The sequence below is a fragment of the Neoarius graeffei genome, chromosome 10, assembly GCF_027579695.1.
Source record: "Neoarius graeffei isolate fNeoGra1 chromosome 10, fNeoGra1.pri, whole genome shotgun sequence".
NCBI lineage: Eukaryota > Metazoa > Chordata > Actinopteri > Siluriformes > Ariidae > Neoarius > Neoarius graeffei.
This window is the reverse complement of record NC_083578.1, coordinates 10,621,441-10,644,194: the sequence shown is the minus strand read 5'-3', so window position 1 is coordinate 10,644,194 and position 22,754 is coordinate 10,621,441. Positions and strand designations below refer to the sequence as shown.

Genomic DNA, 22,754 nt, shown 5'->3' with positions numbered 1-22,754 from the left:
CCCAGTTTCTGAGACAGACCCATATACTGTATATAAATATTAGATAGCGGTCGTGACATCACAAGACATTGAAAAGAAAAATCCAGACGTTCCACCTGAGCCCAAGTGCCATACTTTCGCCAGTGTGAGGTGAATCACTCAAACATACTCAAAGCTCGATGATGTCATGTTGGCTCTGATTTGGTGAAGGCAAACAGTGCAGTCTTGTTTATTAATTTCATAATCTCATAAAGTCAGAGCCACACTCATAAATTCAGGCCTGGACCAGCTAGCGTGCCAAGCGCCACTTTTTCAGCTAAGCTAGAGCTGATTAACTCTTTTAAAAAAAAGATGTTAAATGAAATCAAGTACAGAAAAGTTTTTTTTCCTTTTCTTAAGTTTACAGTGAGATATGTAGCTAATACTTTCCAAGAATAGAAAAAGGATCATTTTGTTATTCTGGTGTAGATCATTTCATGTATTTAAGCCATGTTAGTTGTGCAGAGTGGTTAGAGATGTCCAGATGTTTTAATGGGTCGTGGGTGTTTTTACCATAGACATCGTAGAAGGAGTGGTGAATAAAGGCATCTATCTGAATGGAGACCGTGGAGCCACCTTCCTGCACTTTGGCAACTACAAGAACTCCTGTATCAGTGACCCCACTCTGTGTGGACCACAAGGTAAAGCTCTGTCTCAAGGTGAACGCTCTGTCTGACTGCTGTCCAGCTTCCTCGCCTTCTTTTTCACCCACATACATGTTGTCTTTCTTTTTTTCACTGTCGTAATCTCTGTCTCTCTTTCTTTCTCCTTTCTCTCACTCACACTTTCCTCTCCTATTTTCTCTCTTGCTCTTTTCTCTCTCTTGCAGTTCTCTCTCCCTGTATGTTTTCTGTCCCTTTTTCTCTCTTCACCTGTTTGTCTTTCTTTCTTTCTTTCTTTCTTTCTTTCTTTCTTTCTTTCTTTCTTTCTTTCTTTCTTTTTCTTTCTTTCTTTTTCTTTCTTTCTCTTCTCTTGCTCTCCCATCTCTCTCGCTTACTTCTGTCTTTCTTTTTCTCTCTCTCATCTCTCTTTCTCTCTCTTAATCTTTTCTCTCTTTCTTATCTTGTTCTCTGGCTCGTGCGCTCATTTCTCTCCCTCTCTCTCTCATTACTGTCTTTTTTTCTCCTGCACTGTTATTATTTCTCTCATTTCTCCCTCTCTTTTTCTCTTTCTTTGCTCTTTTTCCTTTCACTTGTTTCACTCTTTCCTTAAATACAGATGTCTCCAGCATCCCCCCTGTCTGTTTTCTCTCCGTGTGTTTTTCTCTCCCTCTTTCTCTTTTTCACTCATTTCTGCCTTTCTCTCTTTTTTGTCTCTTTTCTCTCTTGTCTTGCTCTCCCATCTCTCTCGCTTACTTTTGTCCCTTTTTTCTCTTTCATTCCTCTTTCATTTATGTATTTCTCTCTCTTAATCTTTTCTCTCTTTCTTACCTTGTTCTCTGACTTGCTCTCATTTCTCTCCCTTTCTTCCCTGGCGGAAAAAAAAAAGTACTTTATTGTATTTAAAGTATATTCATATTTTCAATAGTATATTGAAAATGTACTTACACAAATTGTACTTTTTGTAAATATATAAAAAGTATACTAACATCACGCTTTCACGCTAACACTTTTAACACACTTTAAAATAATTATACTATATTACACTTTATAGAAATATATTATACTAAAATATACTTTAAGTGAAAGTTGTGTAATTTCTAAAGTGTACTTATTTTTAAGGTACTTATAATACAAAGTACTAATTAAGCATATATTAGTACATATAAAGTCATATACTTAAAGTATACAAAATATACTTTAAGTTGTTCCAATTTAGCACATAAAAGTACACTAAATACACTTCAAGTTGCACTTTTCTACAATTTAATTACAATTAAAATATATTTAGTACAAAATTAGTTGTTCCAAAATAGCACACCTCAAGTTAACTAATCATAAACACACTTGAAGTATATTGATGATTAGTGTGGCTTCAAGTACACAAAAGTATCCTAAATTTTAGTACACTTAGCACATTTATTTTTCACCAGGGTTCTCTCTCTCGTTGCTGTCTTTTTTTCTCCTGTGCTGTTTTTCTTTCTCTCATTCCTCTGTCTCATTTCTCCCTCCCTCTCTTTTTCCTTTCACTTGTTTCACTCTTTCCTTAAATACAGACATCTCCAGCATCCTTCCTCTTTCTCTCTCTCTCGTTTTCTCCTTTTGATCTCCCACCAATTCTATTTTATACGTTAATGACTTATTTCCTGTTTACTCATACCTCACTAGGGTGTTTCCTATAAAAGATCTGATACAGTGCATGACCTTCTTTGTGCTAAATGGTGCAGTAATGGGGCTGCACTTATTGTAAGCAATTCTAGATGAATCATTTTTACATCCATCAGGCCAAAATGACACAACAACAGCTAACGATTCGAAAACTAAATTTATGACATATCAAGACTTTGCGGCTCCAGATGTCAATTGAATTATATCGGCTTGCGTTAGAACAAAAAGGCGAATTTTCATGCAGAGACTGACATCATCTGGCGTCCGTCCCACATTATATCAACTTGAATTTAATTTTTTTTTCAGAAAAAGCAAAAATTATATTCATATTCAGTGGGACTTGGACGAGGGTAGTTTGAGCTAAAATGGAGCCGTGCAATTATTCAGCCTCGAATGTGCATTTGTTTCTCAGGTCCTTGGCAGTCACATCGGCATTACAAATATAAATTATCCTCGTATAACAAAAATTGGTGCACGTATATTAGCGAAACAGTGTTTTTTGTTGTTTGTCATTTATACTCTGAGTGTTAAATTTTTTTTACACACTATTACTCTTTGATGCTTGCAGCAGGTCATTGCATTCAATCATCTATTCCAGGCACTCTGTTTTGTTTTTTGTTTGTTTGTTTGTTTGTTTCAGTCACGATAACTTGTGCTCCTTCAGAATTAGTTGCAGTGTAACCCTAGAGAGGCTCATTAATCACATCCTGCTTGCTGTCGTTGCTTGCTGCCGTTTGCCATCACACAGTGCTGTAACTTGTTTTTAACGTATTTCTGTAATTTATAAAACTGCAAAAACACAAATTGTTTGTGTCTGGATAAAGCTTTTTCGCACCAAGGTAAAAATGTAACGTTCTCCGTGGCAGGGATCACATTCTCCTTCTTCTGGAAGAACCAGGAGTCACATTCCCGCTTTGCTGTGATGTCGGGAGGAAAAATCATCTCCAACGGCTTCTCTGTCTACACCAACCCCTTGGGAGGATACGTGGAGTTCTACACCAGGGGAAACTCTCGGCGCTGGAAAGCAAATATCAACCTTCCAGGTATTTTACTGAGGTTCGCTGAGGGAAAGCGGAAATGAGAGCGTGTGTGTGTGTGTGTGTGTGTGTGTGTGTGTGTGTGTTTGTGTGTAACAGTGTGCTAGCTTGATTTTCCTCAAATATTTTAAAACTAAGCACAGTAATGTATATGTTACAGGTCAGAATTGTAGGTCAGGTGGAATTTTTCAACCTAGGTTAGAATTTTTAACCCAGTTCATAATTTGCTACTTGGATTAGGGAGATTTATGATGTTTAGGGTTAGCATTTGGGAAGACTTTGTATTTTAAACTACTGGACGCCATCATAAGACTGGACTCGTTAATAAATTCAAAATATTTATCGTTCCTTCCATCAGCTGGTCTAGTGGTTAAGGTGTTGGGTTAAGAATCAGAAGGTTCTGAGTTTGAGACAATAGGAAATACTAAGTAGGTGTAGACAGAGACAAAGTCCATGGAAGAAAGAGAGACAAAAGTAGTGATGGAAAATCTCTTTTAAAAATCTTAGATAATCCAAAATTTTACCCAGGTTAGAAATTGTGAACTCGGTTAAAAATTTTAACCTAGGTTTAAATAAATAAATAAATAAATAAATCACCTAGGTTGAAATTTTTGACCTATAACATATACATTTTATAAATTGCATATGCACAAAGTTTCATCTTCCAAAAAACTCGCAAGTGTGTAGAATTTCAACCCCTTCATATGATGGCTTTTAATTTCTTTCTCTTACCGGCCTTAACGAGTGTGCCCATGACTCATGTGTATTCTGTGATAAATGGGAGGTAAATGTTGTGTTTTGCGATTTTGAAGTGTTTCTGACATGAGCTGGTGTAATGCATTGACAATGCCAGCAGGATAAAGTGCCCAATACTGAAATCAGACTCGAGCTGTAAAAGCAACGCCGCATTCGTGCTTTCACAGGCTTTTTGCCATTTACATCACAAAATGTGTTCATGAACAGAGTGTTCAACAGCAAGCCAGTCTGGAGCTTAACAATGCAGAATAATTATTGAAGAAGAAATAGGTGAACAATTTATTCTCTGTTGCTGAAAGCTTGCAGGCCAAGAAGAGCTTGCTTTGAATTTTCTGCATATCAGATATCATATCTTTGGCTGTATTAGAGTAAAACCTGTTTTATTTTTTATTTTATTTTATTTTTTCCTAAAGTTGCAAAACCTGAGGAAAATCTGGAACTAATATTATTAGTGTGTCTGTCTGTTTCAAAGCATACAATTGTTTCCTGAGCCTACTCTTCTTTTCTGTTTCTTTACAGGACCTTTCTGGACTCACATCCTATTCACTTGGACCCATAAAGATGGCCTGAAGATCTACATAAACGGCACATTCAGCGTCGAGGACACAAAAGGCGACGTGTCGCAGAATTACGGCGATACGTATGCAGATTTGGTGATCGGAACAGGACACAGTCACTCCTACGGCACTTACGTCACCGCATCCTTCGACGAGTTTGTTATTTGGGAGCGTGCCCTTTCAGCCAAAGAGATCTGGCTCTACTATAAAGCTGCCATAGGTAGTGTTTTTTATTTTATTTTTATTTTTTCTTCTTTCAAATCCACAATCTGCTTTCATGCAGCTTGCTACTAATATTTTTACCATATTTGGTGTCTTGTCTTTCGGCTGCTCCTCCACTTGTTGTCCAGCTGTCTGTGACTCTTTGTGTAGTAGCACTTGTACTATGGCACGTCAGGCCTGTGACAGCACAAGCACGACACGCTGCAGATGGCAGCGAACGTCATGTGTTCGGAATTAAGCATAATCTAGAATGTTCTTCATGCTTAGATATCATGTGAATGTATAGACATTCAACAACACGTGTATTTGAGACATATGAGAACTAACCCATTATAGATATTACAGAAATTAATATTTACAGGCAAGTGTTGTCAATATATCCCGAGTCCAAGTTTTCGTTTCATTCCTCAGATGTCATAAGCAATCGTTCCAATCTTATTCGATTCCTGATACAAAACATCTGCAGCTTCAATCATTTCTTTTTTTGTCCTTATCGGTTATGAGCACGCCAAAAAGGAAGGCTTTTTTTTTTTGAGATGATTTCCACATTCCTCCATTGCTCTTCGTGTTTAACAGACGGACACTGAAAAACCAGATAAGTAACTCTTTTACTCTTTTATAAATCAGATTCAAACCCTGGTCCATTTTTTTAAATTAGAGCAGCACATATTTTTGCCTTATATGTATGTAATGGCATGCTCGGTATTATATAAGGAATTTTTGTTTTGGTTTGAAACTGAATGCGTTTGGAGATGTATGAGGGGAAAAAAAAGACTGATGTGGTTCTGTTTTAAAGCACAATGTTTTTCAAATGTCAAATCCCATGACAGTTTTTGCATCAGCTAGCTTCTCGTTGTAACATGAATTCGTCGTATATGTCTGGTAGGAACTTGTGACACAACAGCACTATTTATCAAGACTCCTATTAAGAGCATTACTAACTGCCCTCGTGATAACAGTGCAATATACCCTGTCACTCTAAAGGTTACTAATTGTGAGCCTGTTTTCTGTTGCATCAAGGTCACCTGACCTGTATGGGTCGCCTGTAGCGCTGGCCTGAACTCACGCGTCTGCCTTGTTTCATCAAAGCATCAGACCCCACCAAAGAGTCAGCAGGAACAAATTACAGCCCACTTACGAAATGGCCTGTCATTCTCTTCCAAAATGAATACAATAAAATGCTGTAAAGGGAGGTTGATGAGTTGATCCTTTGCTACAAATGCCTCCCAGGGTGAGACCGTGGATAAAAACACGAGGACTCTACGCACAAATCATATGTAAAGGCCTTTGTTTGTGTTTCATCTGAACCTCTGGAGAATCTGTGGCCTCTATTTCAGCTGATTTGTGGTGGATTATTTGTGTTAAATGGCGGTTGTGATTACCTCACTGTTTGAAACAACTCTAGCTGTGGACTTGGCGAGCACTGTTTACCCCCTGCACTTTCGCTGGGATTTCAGCTGGAGCTTGTTCTGTTAAGTTCTCTCTCCATCGCTGTAAAAATTTTATAAATGAAGAATACAGCTTTTGACAGAAATCACTGTAAGAGTCATTTATGGATTTTATCCAAGACAGACATCTTGTTTCTTGAGGTCATGTTTTGTAGAATGACTTTGTTAATTTGCTTATTTAATATCGCTTATTTAATTATTTGACTCGATCTGTTTTATACTTCTGTTTCGTAACGTTTTCCTTCGCAGTAGTAACTGCTTGTCAAATTATTCAACTTGTTGAACTCAGTATTAGGCTTTGCAGCCCCTAGGTTTAAAAAAAAAAAAGCATTCTTCTAGGGAGGCTATAAAGCTTCTCTCTAATTGGCCATGTGTGTTCTTGTAGAAAACGTTCCATAAATCTGAGACCATTGAACTTTTTTTTTTTTATAAATCTTTTTACAACCTATTTTTAAGTCCAATTCAGTGTAGAGGTTTTACATCAGATTCTAGTAAACATTTATTTTAAAAAAACATTAATTAGGCTCACTTTCGTGAAAGAATGATGTCTATTAAATAATTGCTCTAATAATTCAGGGGTGGGGTTCTGTTTATCAGAGGTGAGCATCTGCTTTATTCTCCTAAGCTTGCTCTACATTTTCCACTGGTTTTGGAAAGATTTAAATCTACTCATAACATTATGGTTTAACTTTTTTTTTTTTTCCAAATCCAGTTCAGTGTTGATTGCTTTAGTTTTAACCAAAGCCCTAAGAAGCATTCATCATTTTAAAAAATAATAATAATAATTTTTTAAAAAATCATTCGTTAGTCGATACCTTCAGCTTAGTGTCTTAGGAAAACAAAAACAATGCCAACTGAGTAAGTAAGTGTTAAAATAATGTTGTTTTTTTCTTTGTATATCTGTGTTTCACAGGGGAGGATATGGTTTACCCTCCAACTACCAAATCTCCTTCCAGTGTCTACACCACAACAGACGCTCTTCTGCAGGTAGCAGTTTATAATTTAAATCCATGGGCCAAAACTCTCTGCCAGGTCTGTTTAGTGTAAGCCGAGCCTCGGTAAATAACCGAAAGTGGAAAAAACACAGAAAACACCACAGAGGATACATTGTTCAGAAAGAAACCATACGCCCAAAAATATAAACAGATGGACTGGAGAGTCTTGGTTAGAAAGCAGGCAATGTCGAAATAGTGATATATTTAATATGTAATTGCAGAAGGATTGCAGATGCGATATGAGCAAAAGGGTCTAATTGTCCCTGGCTGTTCGAAACCACTGAGACTCAACCCCATAGTCCTGCTGTTTGTCTGTGTTTGTCACTCACACTGATTACTCATTGAAATCAGCCCAGTAACCAAAACAGCTTCATCCTGTTCCTCAAACACTAGTATAGCTATTTAACCCTGGATCATGATAAATTACTCATAGTAAATCGATGGAAAACCTTGATTAATGACCAGTGTTTTGTCATGTTTTGCCATGACGCAGGAAAGAAAGCGAGTGTTCTTTTTCTTATCTCAGGTTTCCCATGTTTTATAACAATCTGTACTAAAAAGTCACTGTTGAGCAGTAATAATTGATCTCTATGAGAATTTTAACTCTCACCTCAAGATCTCAGTCAGTTCATCAAGTTCAGTTTATTGCCAGTGTTATTTATTTTAAAAAAAAATTTCTTTAACTTTTATTTAACCAGGCAAGTCACGAAGAATATGTTGTCACACTGTCACTTCTGGCTTGCTGGGTTTCTGTAAAGCTGTTTGCAAAACTCTATACAAATTAAATTTAAAGGATTTATAGTGGTGCTTGAAAGTTTGTGAACCCTTTAGAATTTTCTAGATTTCTGCATAAACATGACCTAAAACATCATCAGATTTTCACACAAGTCCTAAAAGTAGATAAAGAGAACCCAGTTAAACAAATGAGACAGAAATATTAGACTTGGTCATTTATTTATTGAGGAAAATGATCCAATATTACATATCTGTGAGTGGCAAAAGTATGTGAACCTTTGCTTTCAGTATCTGGTGTGACCCCCTTGTGCAGCAATAACTGCAACTAAACGTTTGCGGTAACTGTTGATCAGTCCTGCACACCGGCTTGGAGGAATTTTAGCCCATTCCTCCGTACAGAACAGCTTCAACTCTGGGATGTTGGTGGGTTTCCTCACATGACTCACTGCTCGCTTCAGGTCCTTCCACAACATTTCCATTGGATTAAGGTCAGGACTTTGACTTGGCCATTCCAAAACATTAACTTTATTCTTCTTTAGCCATTCTTTGGTAGAACGACTTGTGTGCTTAGGGTCGTTGTTTTGCTGCATGACCCACCTTCTCTTGAGATTCAGTTCATAGACGGATGTCCTGACATTTTCCTTTAGAATTCACTGGTATAATTCAGAATTCATTGTTCCATCAATGATGGCAAGCCGTCCTGGCCCAGATGCAGCAAAACAGGCCCAAACCATGATACTACCACCACCATGTTTCACAGATGGAATAAGGTTCTTATGCTGGAATGCAGTGTTTTCCTTTCTCCAAACATAACGCTTCTCATTTAAACCAAAAAGTTCTATTTTGGTCTCATCCGTCCACAAAACATTTTTCCAATAGCCTTCTGGCTTGTCCACGTAATCTTTAGCAAACTGCAGATGAGCAGCAATGTTCTTTTTGGGCCAAGTTTACATTAGACCGTATCTGTCTCGTTTTCTTCGCGGATGCACTGTCCGTTTACATTAAAACGCTTGGAAACGCCGGGAAACAGGAATCCGCCAGGGTCCACGTATTCAATCCAGATCGTGTCTGGTCCGGTGCTGTGTAAACATTGAGAATACGCGGATACGCTGTGCTGAGCTCTAGCTGGCGTCGTCATTGGACAACGTCACTGTGACATCCACCTTCCTGATTCGCTGGCGTTGGTCATGTGACGTGACTGCTGAAAAACAGCGCGGACTTCCGCCTTGTATCACCTTTCATTAAAGAGTATAAAAGTATGAAAATACTGCAAATACTGATGCAAATACCGCCCATTGTGTAGTTATGATTGTCTTTAGGCTTGCCATCCTTCCACTTGCAAGTGGTAAGTGATATGAACTGGGATCACACACACAGCGGCTCAGTCCCGAATCACTGCTTGTGCACTTCACTCGTGCGCAGGGCCGGAGTGCGCACCCTCCAGAGGGCACTCACTGTTCAGGGCGGAGTGATTTGGAGCGCAGGATGCCTGCGGAGCCGAGCGTATCCGTGTATTGGTGTTGCTGTGTGCACGCGAATCGTGTGTTGGTGTTGCTGTGTGCACACTAATCGTTTTAAAAACGTTAATCTGATGATCCGCTGATACGGTCTAATGTAAACCCCACCTTGGAGAGCAGTGGCTTTCTCCTTGCAACCCTGCCATGCACACCATTGTTGTTCAGTGTTCTCCTGATGGTGGACTTATGAACATTAACATTAGCCAATGTCAGAGAGGCCTTCAGTTGCTTAGAAGTTACCCTGAGGTCCTTTGTGACCTCGCCGACTATTACGCGCCTTGCTCTTGGAGTGAGCTTTGCTGGTCGACCACTCCTGGGAGGGTAACAATGGTCTTGAATTCCCTCCATTTGTACACAATCTGTCTGACTGTGGATTGGTGGAGTCCAAACTCTTTAGAGATGGTTTTGTAACCTTTTCCAGCCTGATGAGCATCAACAACGCTTTTTCTGAGGTCCTCAGAAATCTCCTTTGTTCGTGCCATGATGCACTTCCACAAACGTGTTGTGAAGATCAGACTTTGATAGATCCCTGTTCTTTAAATAAAACAGGGTGCGCACTCACACCTGATTGAAAACACCTGACTCTAATTTCACCTTCAAATTAACTGCTAATCCTAGAGGTTCACATACTTTTGTCACTCACAGATATGTGATATTGGATCATTTTCCTCAATAAATAAATGACCAAGTCTAATATTTTGTCTCATGTGTTTAACTGGGTTCTCTTTATCTACTTTTAGAACTTGTGCGAAAATCTGATCATGTTTTAGGTCATATTTATACAGAAATATAGCAAATTCTAAAGGGTTCACAAACTTTCAAGCACCACTGTATATATTTTATAAACAAGGTAGACCAGGATCGAATTAAAATAGATCAAAGTTTTATAGGCAATTGAATTCAGGAGTGTCTGTGAACATCTATGGTTGATATCGATTTTAAATCTAGAGTGTATTTTGTGTTGAGTTTAAGAGTAGAGGAGTAAACCAGTGAAGTACGTGGAGAACACGGTGTCCTGCATGTGCTTTGTAACTTCATTTGGCTGCTAGTAAATTCGCAAGGCATTCAGGATGCTGACAGAGCCACTCTGCCCTCCTACAGGGGCAAGAAGAGGGAGTTTTATCGCCAGCATTTTACACACACTCAAACTGTCCTCTGTGACTTTTCCCCAAATCAGCTACTGAGTGTATAAAGGGAGAGATATGTGCATTCGGTACACACAAACACACTGTACATGAATCCTGCATTCTGAAATGATGAGAGGATTTAAAGTTAATTCAGACATATGACAACCGAGGACTCGCTGTCTCTCACAAACGCACACACATGGACCTTTGCACAAGATCCCAGCAGGAAATGAGGTGGGGTTCAGACCCATAAACACAAACAAATCCATCTCTTGTGGATCTATTGTTTTCCTCCAGACTCTGAGGAAATGGAAAGAAACTGGATATTGAGCGCTCACGCAAGAGGCATTGCTGCAGATTATTAAGCCGGGAAGTCAGAAATGTGAGAGGGAGGGAGCGAGAAAGAGAGAGAAGTTCAGAGACAGCTGAAACGTTCCCAGATTCAGGATGCCTTCCTTTTGGGTGCAGATAAAACAATACAGCAGTGAGAAAGGTAGTCTGCAAGTTATTTCGAGCAATTTGTTCTAATTGTTCCAAACTATTACGCATGATTTACGTGCACATAATCTTATTACCACCTGCACTGTGTGTGGGGCAGACATGCACACAAAGCACCCAGACAGAGCTAATGAAGATGGAGCGGAACATAACTTTATCTTAGTAAAAGAGAGTAGCAGACCTAATTCACTTACATCCTACAAGGAGATCATTTTCATAAATTAAATCTGTAACCTGAAACATACGGGGTCGATAAGTGACGCAAGTCTCAAGTCATTCATCCATGAGCTCTGTTTTTGATCACCTGATATCTTTGCTTGGCTTTCTCTCTCTCTCTTTTTGTGTTTCCGACAGGCAACAACAGCATCACCCCACCCCACTGCTTCTAACTTCACAGAGGTTCATGACTCAGGGCCCATGTTACTGAAAGGCTTCCTCCAGTCTTCCTTCATTCTGCTTAATAAGACTATTCCTAAGGATACGGCTCACAACCTGACACAGGTACACCATGAGGAAAAAAACAAAAACGCCACATTTAACAGTTATTCCCTGAAATCGAATCATACATGAGCTACTAGCCGACGAGGTGCGTAGCACCCTGCCGGCTATAAGCCATGTACGACGAGATTGAGTGGAATAACTGTTTTCTTCTATCCACATTCACTGAATTTTGAGAAACAGCCCATTTTTATTTTTAGCAAATTTGATAAACTTTCTACAAAACATCCGACAAAATCATTTCCGCTTAAATTGGAAACAAATAGGCAAAATGACAGGAGCAATTTGTGAAAAATGCGATAATTCTTGAAAATATAAAAAGATATGTTCTTACCATCAAATACTTTCATTCCATATTTTGTTGCTTTTTTGTTGTCTTTTTTTTGGGGGGGGTGTTTTTGAGTAGTTCTTATTTCGTCCTCGGTTGGTTCAGTAACGCGTGCCGCCATCATCTTTAGGGTTTTTTGGCGGTTGGCAAACCAACTTAAAGGTGCATTACTGCCATCGACTGGGCTGGAGTGTGGAACAGGAGATATTTGGGGAGGGGGGGGGACTATATTCTTTTCGCCATTTCTGTTTCTTTTAAATACTTGATAACAAAGTGATATGACTTGATATGCGCCGCCATTTTGTTTTTCTCTACTCACAGTATATGAGCTGATATCCTAGTAGTAGAGTAGCCAATCAGAGCACGCAATCGCTCATATCCAGTGAATGTGGATAGAATAAACTCAGAAATACATGCACTCGAACATGATACAAACATGATACCTGGAATTAACTCCGTTTTAACAATCCTAGCAATGGAGCAGTGTCAGTTTCATTAAAGAAGAATTATTGATATGACGCCATATTTCTACTCTATATACTGTAGCCCGGTGCTAATTTGCCTCCTGTATCTGTGCCTGGGTTTCAGAAGGTTTTCAGAAATGTGCATGATCTACAGAGATTCACGAGTCTAATAAACATTTCTGGTTCTGTATAAGATATAAATCCACACTGAACATAGTCATACACATGCACTGATGTTTAAAACGCTTCAATTAGCTTTATTTCAAATGCAAGTTCTGTACAGTCAGTTAAATAGGATTTTAGCCAACATTTTTGATAAGCATCAAGCAATAGGCTCATTTTATATGCTTAATTAATTAGAAAACCTAACTAATATTATACACTATATTTGTGGACATCTGACCATCACACCCAACAAGCATGTACTTGTTGAACATGCCATTCCAGATTTATTCCCCCTTTGTTTTTATAATAATATCCATTCTTCTGGGAAGCCTTTCCACTAGATCTTGGAGTGTGGCTATGGGGATTTGTGATTCCTTTCTGCCCCAAGAGCATGATATTGTCCCAGGAGACTCCAGTTCCAGTTCATCCCAAAGGTGTTCAGTGGGGTCGAGGTCAGGGCTCTGTGCAGGACACTCAAGGTCTTCCAGTCCAACCTTGGCAAACCATGTCTTCATGGAGCTCGCCTTGGGGCTCTTAGTTCCAGTGAAGGGAAACTGTAGTCTTACAGCATTCTATACAGTTGTGCGATTCCAAATTTGTGGCAGGTTCAAGATGGACCACATACGGGTCAGATGGTCAGGTGTCCACATACTTTTGGTCATGCAGTGTATGTACTCTGTGGCATTTTATTCAATTTTATTGCATTAGATTTCTATTTAATTGTAAAATGCAAAAGTCTTGACCCCTATAACTAGGCACTTGAACCACACAAGAGTCCAATTAGCGTCCGAGAGCTCAGATTTTGACTCAAACGTTTGTTTTGTACTGTTCCTTATTTCATTTTAGATATGCCTGTAGCATTAATAGTGAATTCACTAGATTAGATACAACACAAGACACACACACACCAGTTTAAAAAAAAAAAAAGTATAATGAGTTCTTTATGTACGTGTGTGTGTGTGTGTGTTGCAGTCATTTCTGAAGAGCATTGACGAGATGATATCCTCCAGTAGCTCACGAGAAGATGAGGAGGTATGCAGAAATGCATGCACTACATCAGTAAAGATCTGATGGTTGGTTGGGTGAATGAATGAGTGGGTGACTGAGTGAGTGTGAATCCTTTCTAAGGTGGGGTTTACATTAGACCGTATCAGCGGATCATCAGATTAACGTTTTTAAAAACGATTCGCGTGCACACAGCAACGCCAATACACGATTCGCGTGCACACAGCAACGCCAATACATGGATACGCTAATCACATGACTAATTAGACGGCACGTAAGTTGAAATGTATCAGTGCGGCTCAGCGCTTCCTCCTCAGCGGCTGCGCTCCAAATCACTCCGCCCTGAACAGCGAGTGCCCTCTGGAGGGTGCGCACTCCGGCCCCGCGCAGCTCACAGAGCGCACGAGTGAAGCGCACGAGCAGTGATTCGGGACTGAGCCACTGTGTGTGTGATCCCAGTGCATATCGGGCATGCGCAAGTCACTCACCACTTGCAAGTGGAAGGATGGCAAGCCTAAAGACAATCATAACTACACAATGGGCAGTATTTGCATCAGTATTTGCATCAGTATTTGCAGTATTTTCATACTTTTATACTCTTTAATGAAAGGTGATACAAGGCGGAAGTCCGCGCCGTTTTTCAGCAGTCGCGTCACATGACCAACGCCAGCTAATCAGGAAGGTGGATGTCACAGTGACGTTGTCCAATGACGACGTCAGCTAGAGCTCAGCACAGCGTATCCGCGTATCCTCAATGTTTACACAGCACCGAACCAGACACGAACTGGATTGAATACGTGGGCCCTGGCGGATTCCCGTTTCCCGGCGTTTTAATGTGAACGGACAGTGCATCCGTGAAGAAAACGAGACAGATACGGTCTAATGTAAACTTGGCCTAACACAGATGAGTAGAGTTGTTTATGAGAATTATCACCATGCTGTTGTCTTTGTTTGTACCGTGTGTGTGTATCAGCAGCTGACTCCTGTAATCAGTGGATTCATAGACACAGTGGACAAAGTCATGGGGCACATGGTCTCCAACCTTGAGGCTAAACCAAATTCTCCTGTTGCTATTGGTGGAAAAAGCTATGTTGCAGGTTAATGGCAATACACACACACACACATTCACTTACCTTTGCCCTGGGTCACATTCTAAGAAATTGATTTCCCTGCTCGTGTAGTTGACCCTGAGTATACAAATAACTCAAGCTCACTCTGTGGGTCAGGAAGTTGCCAGACACAGCACATCGTGGTTATTACACAGCTAACAAGAAGTGCGTCATCGAGGTAAAATTATTACTCAAATACTGTGTCTTCCAGGAGAAAGGGGAGGAAGTTCGGGATGGCTGGAGAGATAGGTTAGAATTTCCTTCAAGGACTGAGTAACATGCCAGGGTTTACTGTTTGCCCTAATGAGTGCATCAGCCCCATTTGCACAAGCCCCCTTGGACTTACTGTCTTCTCTCTCTCGCAATTATGATAAGATTAAGATCCTCAGGGTTGGAGGTCACTAGAGGGTTTTTTTCCCCCCCTCAGAACTCAAAGCACTTACAATAAGTGAATAAATTATGATGGAATGATAGAGTTTGCCCTCAGGCATGTTTAGATTCTGCACAACGGCAGATTCTTTACAAGTTAAGGATTCAAAAGTGTTTGTTTACCCTGAATTCTCATCTTCGCAACGTATGAACAGTGTAACACTCTTACATAACTCATTTAACATTATAACGTGGAGAGTTTACCCTTTCTGATGGATGAAGATTTTAAAAAATGCAAAATACGGTTTTTGGATTTGACCACCGTAGCTTATCACTTCCTATTTTTTACGAATATAACGTGCTAATGCAGATTTGTCAAATGCTCAAAAAAAAAAAAGTATTAGGTATTTATTCAAGTGTTTCCCTTAAAGGGATAGTTCGGGATTTTTGACATGAATCTGTATGGCATCCCCATCAATAGTGTCGTGCAAACACACTGACTTACCCCTGACAGCATCCTGTGAGTCCAGTTCTTGTCCAGTTTTGGTCCAGACGAAAGTAGTCCGGCAAGTTTGTTGGGGTCACGAAAGTAAAACGTTTTTCGTCTCAAAACAGTATGTGTTCAAAAGAGTGATATATTTGCATCACAAAACCGTTGTCAAATAAAAAGTCAGACCTCGAAATCGCTTGGCACTATTTTCTCTCCCTTCTTATCACTGCGCGGTGCCGCCAGGTGACAGCCACGGCTGTTTCATTCATTGTTTACTAGTGATGGGAATTTCGGCTCTTTTGGCTCTTCTTACTATAAGGAGCCGGCTCTTTCGGAAGATTTTTTATAATTATTTCTCATGACTTGTACATTCACATCGAGTACACATCAACGCAAGGGATTTACTAGACCAATTTATATCTGGAACTATTTTCAGCCACAGCACAGGCAAAGCACCGCTGCAGGCGCAAAGACACCGCGCAGCGCCTGAAAACGGGTGCGCAGCGCCTGAAAACCCATTTTCAGGTGCTGCGTGGTGTCTTTGCGCCTTCCTTTTCCTACCTATTCCTTTAATTGCTGCAATTAACTAGTTAATTCTGATTCTATTTTTCCTCTCAGTTATAATCTGTCCTGCTTTTGAAAAGATCCTCTCTGGGGGGACAGATGCTGCCACTATACAGTGCCATCACGTGTGTAAGCCATGGATAGAGTGCAGCCTTGGTCTCCCACCAGCTTAGTGGGTCTGCGTTTCGCTGTCACCTGGCGGCAGCGCGCAGTGATAAGAAGGGAGAGAAAATAGTGCCAAGCGATTTCGAGGTCTGACTTTTTATTTGACAACGGTTTTGTGATGCAAATATATCACTCTTTTGAACACATACTGTTTTGAGACGAAAAACGTTTTACTTTCGTGACCCCAACAAACTTGCCGGACTACTTTCGTCTGGACCAAAACTGGACAAGAACTGGACTCACAGGATGCTGTCAGGGGTAAGTCAGTGTGTTTGCACGACACTATTGATGGGGATGCCATACAGATTCATGTCAAAAAATCCCGAACTATCCCTTTAAGTTTACTGGTTTCATGGTGGGGGTGGGGGTGCTGGATGAGGATGGTCACCTGCTGGACCCCTCCCCGCGGCTCATGTTACAGAGCATTTGGACCTGAACAAACAGGTAAAGGAGTCATATTTAAGGCTTCACATTTATTTTTGAACAATAATTAGAACAGTTTTGTTTTTTACAGTAGAACTCCACTCCTGTTTTTATTTTTTTTATTTATTTATTTCCCCGGACCTTAAAGTGCATATCACAGGTAAATTCAGGAGCAAGATCAATGTAATTCTCCTATTTTATATTAAACGTTGGGCAAATATCTGTCACATTTTGCATTTTGTGCAATTTTTTTAGAATAGAATATACTTTATTGTCATGTCCTACATGGAAACCTTTACCTTGCGCAATACCAGAAAAATTCAGTTGAAATCAAACCATTTGAGGCGAATTGGTCCGCCTCTGAAAAAACTTGGCATTTGGATTTCCCGGCAAACATTGATTTTCGTGACGTCGCGTGCGGGACGCCTCCTTCTGAATCCTACGTCAGCGCTGGTTTGTTTATGAGAAAACGACCTGGTGGTTTTCTGCAAATTTCTTCAACGTTATCGCGTAATTATTAAAATGGTTAACAGATGTATCGTAGGAGGGTGTAGCAACACCAATCTTGATGGGATTAGTACTCATCATTTTCCAAAAGACCAGACAATGAGAGAGAAATGGGAGCGCTTCGTGCGAGGCACCCGGAAAAATTGGCTACATGCTACAGACTACAGCATTATTTGCGGGGCTCACTTCACAAGGCCCGACGACTTTGAGAACTATTTGCAGTGGGAAATGGGCTTTGCGAGGCAACTTGATCTGAAAAAAGACGCAGTTCCATCTGTCAGAATGCCCAAAGCAACACCGTCTCCATCTGTGTCAGCGTCACCAAAGGAGCCAGCCGTGTTCATCTCCCCTGACAGAAGGCAAAGTGCCTCATTCACTGAGACCCTCGAAGCCGAGGACCAAGCAGAGCCGAGAAAAAGACCAAGAAAATCGGCAATTCACAAATTGACTGTTGCCAGGGTAAGAAATAATTCTGACATCTCATTATATTCTTCATCCAAAGGTGAAGTAACATTGTGCTCAGTTGACAATTCCATATTTCAATGCAAAGTCGCTAGCTGCTAAACTTGGTCTACGCAGGCTGTGCACTGAAACCATGCAAAGCTCTCTCAGCCTGCTGGCGCTTCCGCAGGTGACGTCACGAATCTGACTCCAGACTCCCTTGGGATTTTTCCAGACGCGTTTTGTTATTTTATTTTTTTCTGCTGTAGACAGATGGCCTTGTGCAAAATTACCCTTCTGGATGAGTGTGTAAAAGGACATTCTTTCATATAAAAAAAAACGAAATTGGTCCAGGATATGCACTTAAATGTGTGTGTGTGTGTGTGTGTGGGAGAGGGACTTTTTTGGGGGGTCGCAGTGAGTTTTACGTTTCTGAAAATGGTTAGTATGATCATTTTGTTAAGAGTTTAGGCATTAGCAAAAGATTTCGTATCCCTTTTCACTCAAAAAGCAAACAGAAATTTAGTAAGGCAGTTGAAAAATCAGTTGAGGCACTAAATATGCATTCTTAACATTAAGCTATAGTACATCCCACTATCAAGCTTTGATATCCCCAGACTACAAACACTAACCATTACATTACAGACAGCAGTGTTTCCCCTACCATTATATCCCCCCCCAACAGGACCCTGCCCCCCCACACACACAGTTCTGTTGTAAAAATTGTTCTAATTAGTGCTCTAAAATAAATATGAAGACTTAAATATGACTCCTTTAACTGTTTGTTCATGTCCAAATGCTTTAGGAGCTGTGGGGAGGGGTCCTGCAGGTGACCATCCTCATCCAGCATTTCTCACACACCCCCAGAAAAGAAAAGAAAAAAAACCTGGTAGACTTAGTGGAACACCGGACAGCATTTAATCCTTCATCGCTAAATATCTCTGATTCACATACAGTAGCATTGACAAACATCTCATCTCATTATCTGTAGCCGCTTTATCCTGTTCTACAGGGTCGCAGGCAAGCTGGAGTCTATCCCAGCTGACTACGGGCGAAAGGCGGGGTACACCCTGGACAAGTCGCCAGGTCATCACAGGGCTGACACACAGACAACCATTCACACTCACATTCACATCTACGGTCAATTTAGAGTCACCAGTTAGCCTAACCTGCATGTCTTTGGACTGTGGGGGAAACCGGAGCACCCGGAGGAAATCCACGCGGACACGGGGAGAACATGCAAACTCCGCACAGAAAGGCCCTCGCCGGCCACGGGGATCGAACCCGGACCTTCTTGCTGTGAGGCGACAGCGCTAACCACTACACCACCGTGCCGCCCTACAAATAAACATAACTCAGAAAATTTAAGAAAATGGCTAAATGGGTAAAAACGTGACCTGGTTGTACTTCTGCACCATGGGATGCCAGAGGAGTGATTTCGGTGATGGAATCACACAGATACAACTTCGACATTGAAGAAGATCAAAGCACGTGGTATATGAAATAAACTAAGATGCTCTGCTTTGTCTCAGTGTTTAAGCCGTGTGCAATATCCTCTCTCCTCTCTTTTCTTTGTTTATAGATTACTCTCTGATGAAGATCCCGCAAAATTATAACATGCAGAATTACAGATTCCCGACACAAGGCAAGAACTACATCTCAGTGCCAGGAGAGGCCTTCACTACAGAATGTGAGCAAACACACACAGAGAAACAGATACACTTGGAATGTACCCAAGTCTCCCCCTACACACACACTTTGTCACACATATAGACACGAGGCTAAATATGTTCATAAGAAGGCAGAGGTTTAGTGTGAGTGTGAAGAGTTAGGCTGAGGTGAAGTTGAGTGCTGGAATGTAGCACCGCATTCAATGCCGCTGATTACACCTGCCAGTCAAACAGCACTGATAGAGCAGAGGAAGGTCATTCTGATTCACCCAAAGCAACGGAGTGTGTGTGTATGGGTGAGCAATATGGCCAGGATATCACATCATGATACTGATGTAGTCCAGAATTATTAAAGAGGACGGAAGGAAATATTCCATTCAAATCAGCTGGAGGAACTATTTACCTTTCCTGTAAGAAAAATCATTTTCATGAGTATATTTTATATTAATAAAGTCTCTTATATTATTTATTGACATTATTAAATTAATGCGTGTGAGAAAAGAAGAACTACGAGAAGTAGTTCCTTTAAGACCTGAAGTGTTTGGTCTAATTTTATCTGAAGAGTAAATGTGTGTTAGAAGTGATAGATTAGTGGCTTTGTCACAACTGGCACTTAAACCTCAGGTCTGGCATTAACGCACTGCTCAAGTGTTTCGGACACACCGAGCAGTCCATTAAGGGCTGAACCCGAGTTTATAAGGCACTTAAATGTACGGAAAGTAGGAACACGTTCCACTGGGTTGTACCGCGAGGCCAAGTTTCACGTTTTAGCACAAAAAAAGGCTTGGTAGATTTATTTAGCTTGGTTCGTGGACTTCCCTGGAGACTTGCAGCCAATACGAAGGATCCTTCAGAGAACAGTTAGCGTTTTAGACTGCATATTGTGTCGTTTGTGCGTCCAAAAAACAAAACAGGTGGTGTGCATAGCTGTGTTATTTTTATTTTTAAGTTGTTTTTGGCACACATCGGGACTGAGGAATTCAAACCATCTTGTTTGGAAGCTCGAAAGTAGATTGGCATACAGTGTGCTAGTGTTTTCTGCTTCTGTGTCCGAGCAGTGCTGTAAGGGAATGTAAGATCTTCTCATGCATGTGTGTGTAGCAGGTGTGTGTGAGAACACTGCTGTCCTATTAGACTCATGGTGAAAGGACAGAGTGAAGAGGCTGTGATAATGAGAAGAGCCTCTATGTGCATTTTAGCAGCCTCTTGATAGATTATCAAAGTGTGCGCACACACACACCATCAGAATGAATTTCACAACTGGAATACTATTCAAATGTGTATAATCTTTGCAGATTTGTGGGCCACATTAAATATGTTTGTGTTTTTACTGTCGCTTTAATTATAAATATGATCAACTTTGCAAGTCAATATAAAAGCAAATAAAACTATGCCCTCAGACAAAATTATTTAAATCAAATTACTAATTTACGTGAAATGTGTAATCCCCAGATCATTAAATCTTTACTGTCGGAAGATTAATTAATAATTATTCACCGAAGGCGAAGTGAACATCGGTGAATAATAACCGAAACGAAGTCGAGGATATTATTCACCGATATTCACTGAGCCTGAGGGGGGGGAATTGTTTTAGTATAAATACACAGGTGATTTACAAAAAAAAATTTTTTAATCATATTTAAAAAAAATTTCTTTCAAACTTCAAAAGCGGCATGCAAATGTAATAATGTCGCACGCAGACTTGTCACTTATCTATGCCGACTCTCATAAAATACTTTGTTTTGAAATGGATAAAATAAATCACAATTCCATCTGACTCCTTTGAATAGTTTTAGACCAAACCTCGTTGCATCTTTAGTGCGTTTAGGAACAGCATTTTCCTTCATAATTTGTAATTCTTCCTCACTTACGGTGACGAAGCGATTGGCCGCCAAAAATCGAGTCGCTCGAGGTGAACGTCGAGAAATAGTCTGAATTTCTCTATCAATTTTCTATAATCGCCTCCGTATTTATACTAAAAAGAAATACAAAATGTTAAAATTGATGACAAAATTATGATTTTGCCTCCTCGTGACTTTTTTTTTTTAACTTGCTCAAGTGATGCCCAACGTAGTGCCACTGCTAATGTTCACCTTGTTAATAACTGTGTTGAAAAGGCATGAAACATTAAGCATAAGGTAAAAAATACCAAGTCAGGGCTGTCCGCTTGTGATTGGCTCACCTGTGAAAGGTGTTAATAACAAGTGCGAATTGAGTCTCTGATATGTAGACATTTATGGACATGCATATAGGCTACATAGCTTCACACACACACAAATATTCATCATTAGCATTTCCTCTCTTCCCAGTTCCTGGAAATGTTACCTAAAGCACTTCACCATGTACTCGTTTAGTGACCTGAAATGCGTGTTAGTGTTGACGTAGGATATAGTTACTCTTTAATCTATATAGTAAAATCGAAGAAGTTGGTCAGTTCACTTAATATTTGACTTCTTGTCCTAATGTGTGTGTGTGTTTTGTCTTTGTAGCCCAGACCACAATCGTAGGCCTTTTCTACCACAGTATGCACAACTACTACAAACAGATCAACCCTCTGAAAACCAGGTTTGTTGTGTGTCTTTATGTTGTGTTGTTGTGTGTGTGTGTGTGTGTGTGTGAGTGCGTGCGGGTTTCCTGTGGTGATACAGCAGTACATTGTGTTCCTCTGAGCATAGTCTTATCATTCAGCATTTTGTTCTCATCTGTCCACTTACTCTGATACTCCCAACCCTTAGCATTTCCGATAATGCTCTCTTCCCAGTTCAGACATGCAGTCATCCTTGAATTATGAGCCTATTTTCTGTCTGTCAGTTAATATAATCATATACCCAGGAGGGTTTTAGAATTCATTCACTTTTGACTCCTGAAACATGTTAGAAGATAATGGATTGCAGTGAATTCCTGTTCTGTAGAAGTATTTTTGGAGCTGATATACAACCCCAATTACAAAAAAGTTGGGACGCTGTGTAAACTGAAAATAAAAACAAAACGTCAAGATTTGCAAATCACGGAAGCCCTCTCTCATCTCATCTCATCTCATCTCATCTCATTATCTCTAGCCGCTTTATCCGCCTACAGGGTCGCAGGCAAGCTGGAGCCTATCCCAGCTGACTACGGGCAAAAGGCGGGGTACACCCTGGACAAGTCGCCAGGTCATCACAGGGCTGACACATAGACACAGACAACCATTCACACTCACATTCACACCTACGCTCAATTTAGAGTCACCAGTTAACCTAACCTGCATGTCTTTGGACTGTGGGGGAAACCGGAGCACCCGGAGGAAACCCACGCGGACACGGGGAGAACATGCAAACTCCACACAGAAAGGCCCTCGCCGGCCACGGGGCTCGAACCCGGACCTTCTTGCTGTGAGGCG

The 22,754-nt window shown here is 40.5% G+C and overlaps 1 protein-coding gene across 5 annotated transcripts in view; it reads left to right on the top strand.

Moving 5' to 3' along the window:
* The window catches only part of adgrd1 (adhesion G protein-coupled receptor D1), a 111,470-nt gene that overhangs the window by 13,456 nt on the left and 75,260 nt on the right, over positions 1 to 22,754 (top strand). For 3 of the 5 annotated variants that reach the window (XM_060931272.1, XM_060931271.1, XM_060931269.1), the window contains 9 exons: positions 537 to 659; positions 3,152 to 3,328; positions 4,598 to 4,855; positions 7,219 to 7,292; positions 11,532 to 11,678; positions 13,605 to 13,664; positions 14,611 to 14,734; positions 19,288 to 19,395; positions 21,865 to 21,940. In XM_060931272.1, the coding sequence (XP_060787255.1) occupies positions 537 to 659; positions 3,152 to 3,328; positions 4,598 to 4,855; positions 7,219 to 7,292; positions 11,532 to 11,678; positions 13,605 to 13,664; positions 14,611 to 14,734; positions 19,288 to 19,395; positions 21,865 to 21,940 (1,147 nt within the window). The remainder of the gene's footprint in view (positions 1 to 536; positions 660 to 3,151; positions 3,329 to 4,597; positions 4,856 to 7,218; positions 7,293 to 11,531; positions 11,679 to 13,604; positions 13,665 to 14,610; positions 14,735 to 19,287; positions 19,396 to 21,864; positions 21,941 to 22,754) is intronic. The other 2 variants (XM_060931273.1, XM_060931270.1) reach the window with 1 other exon arrangement.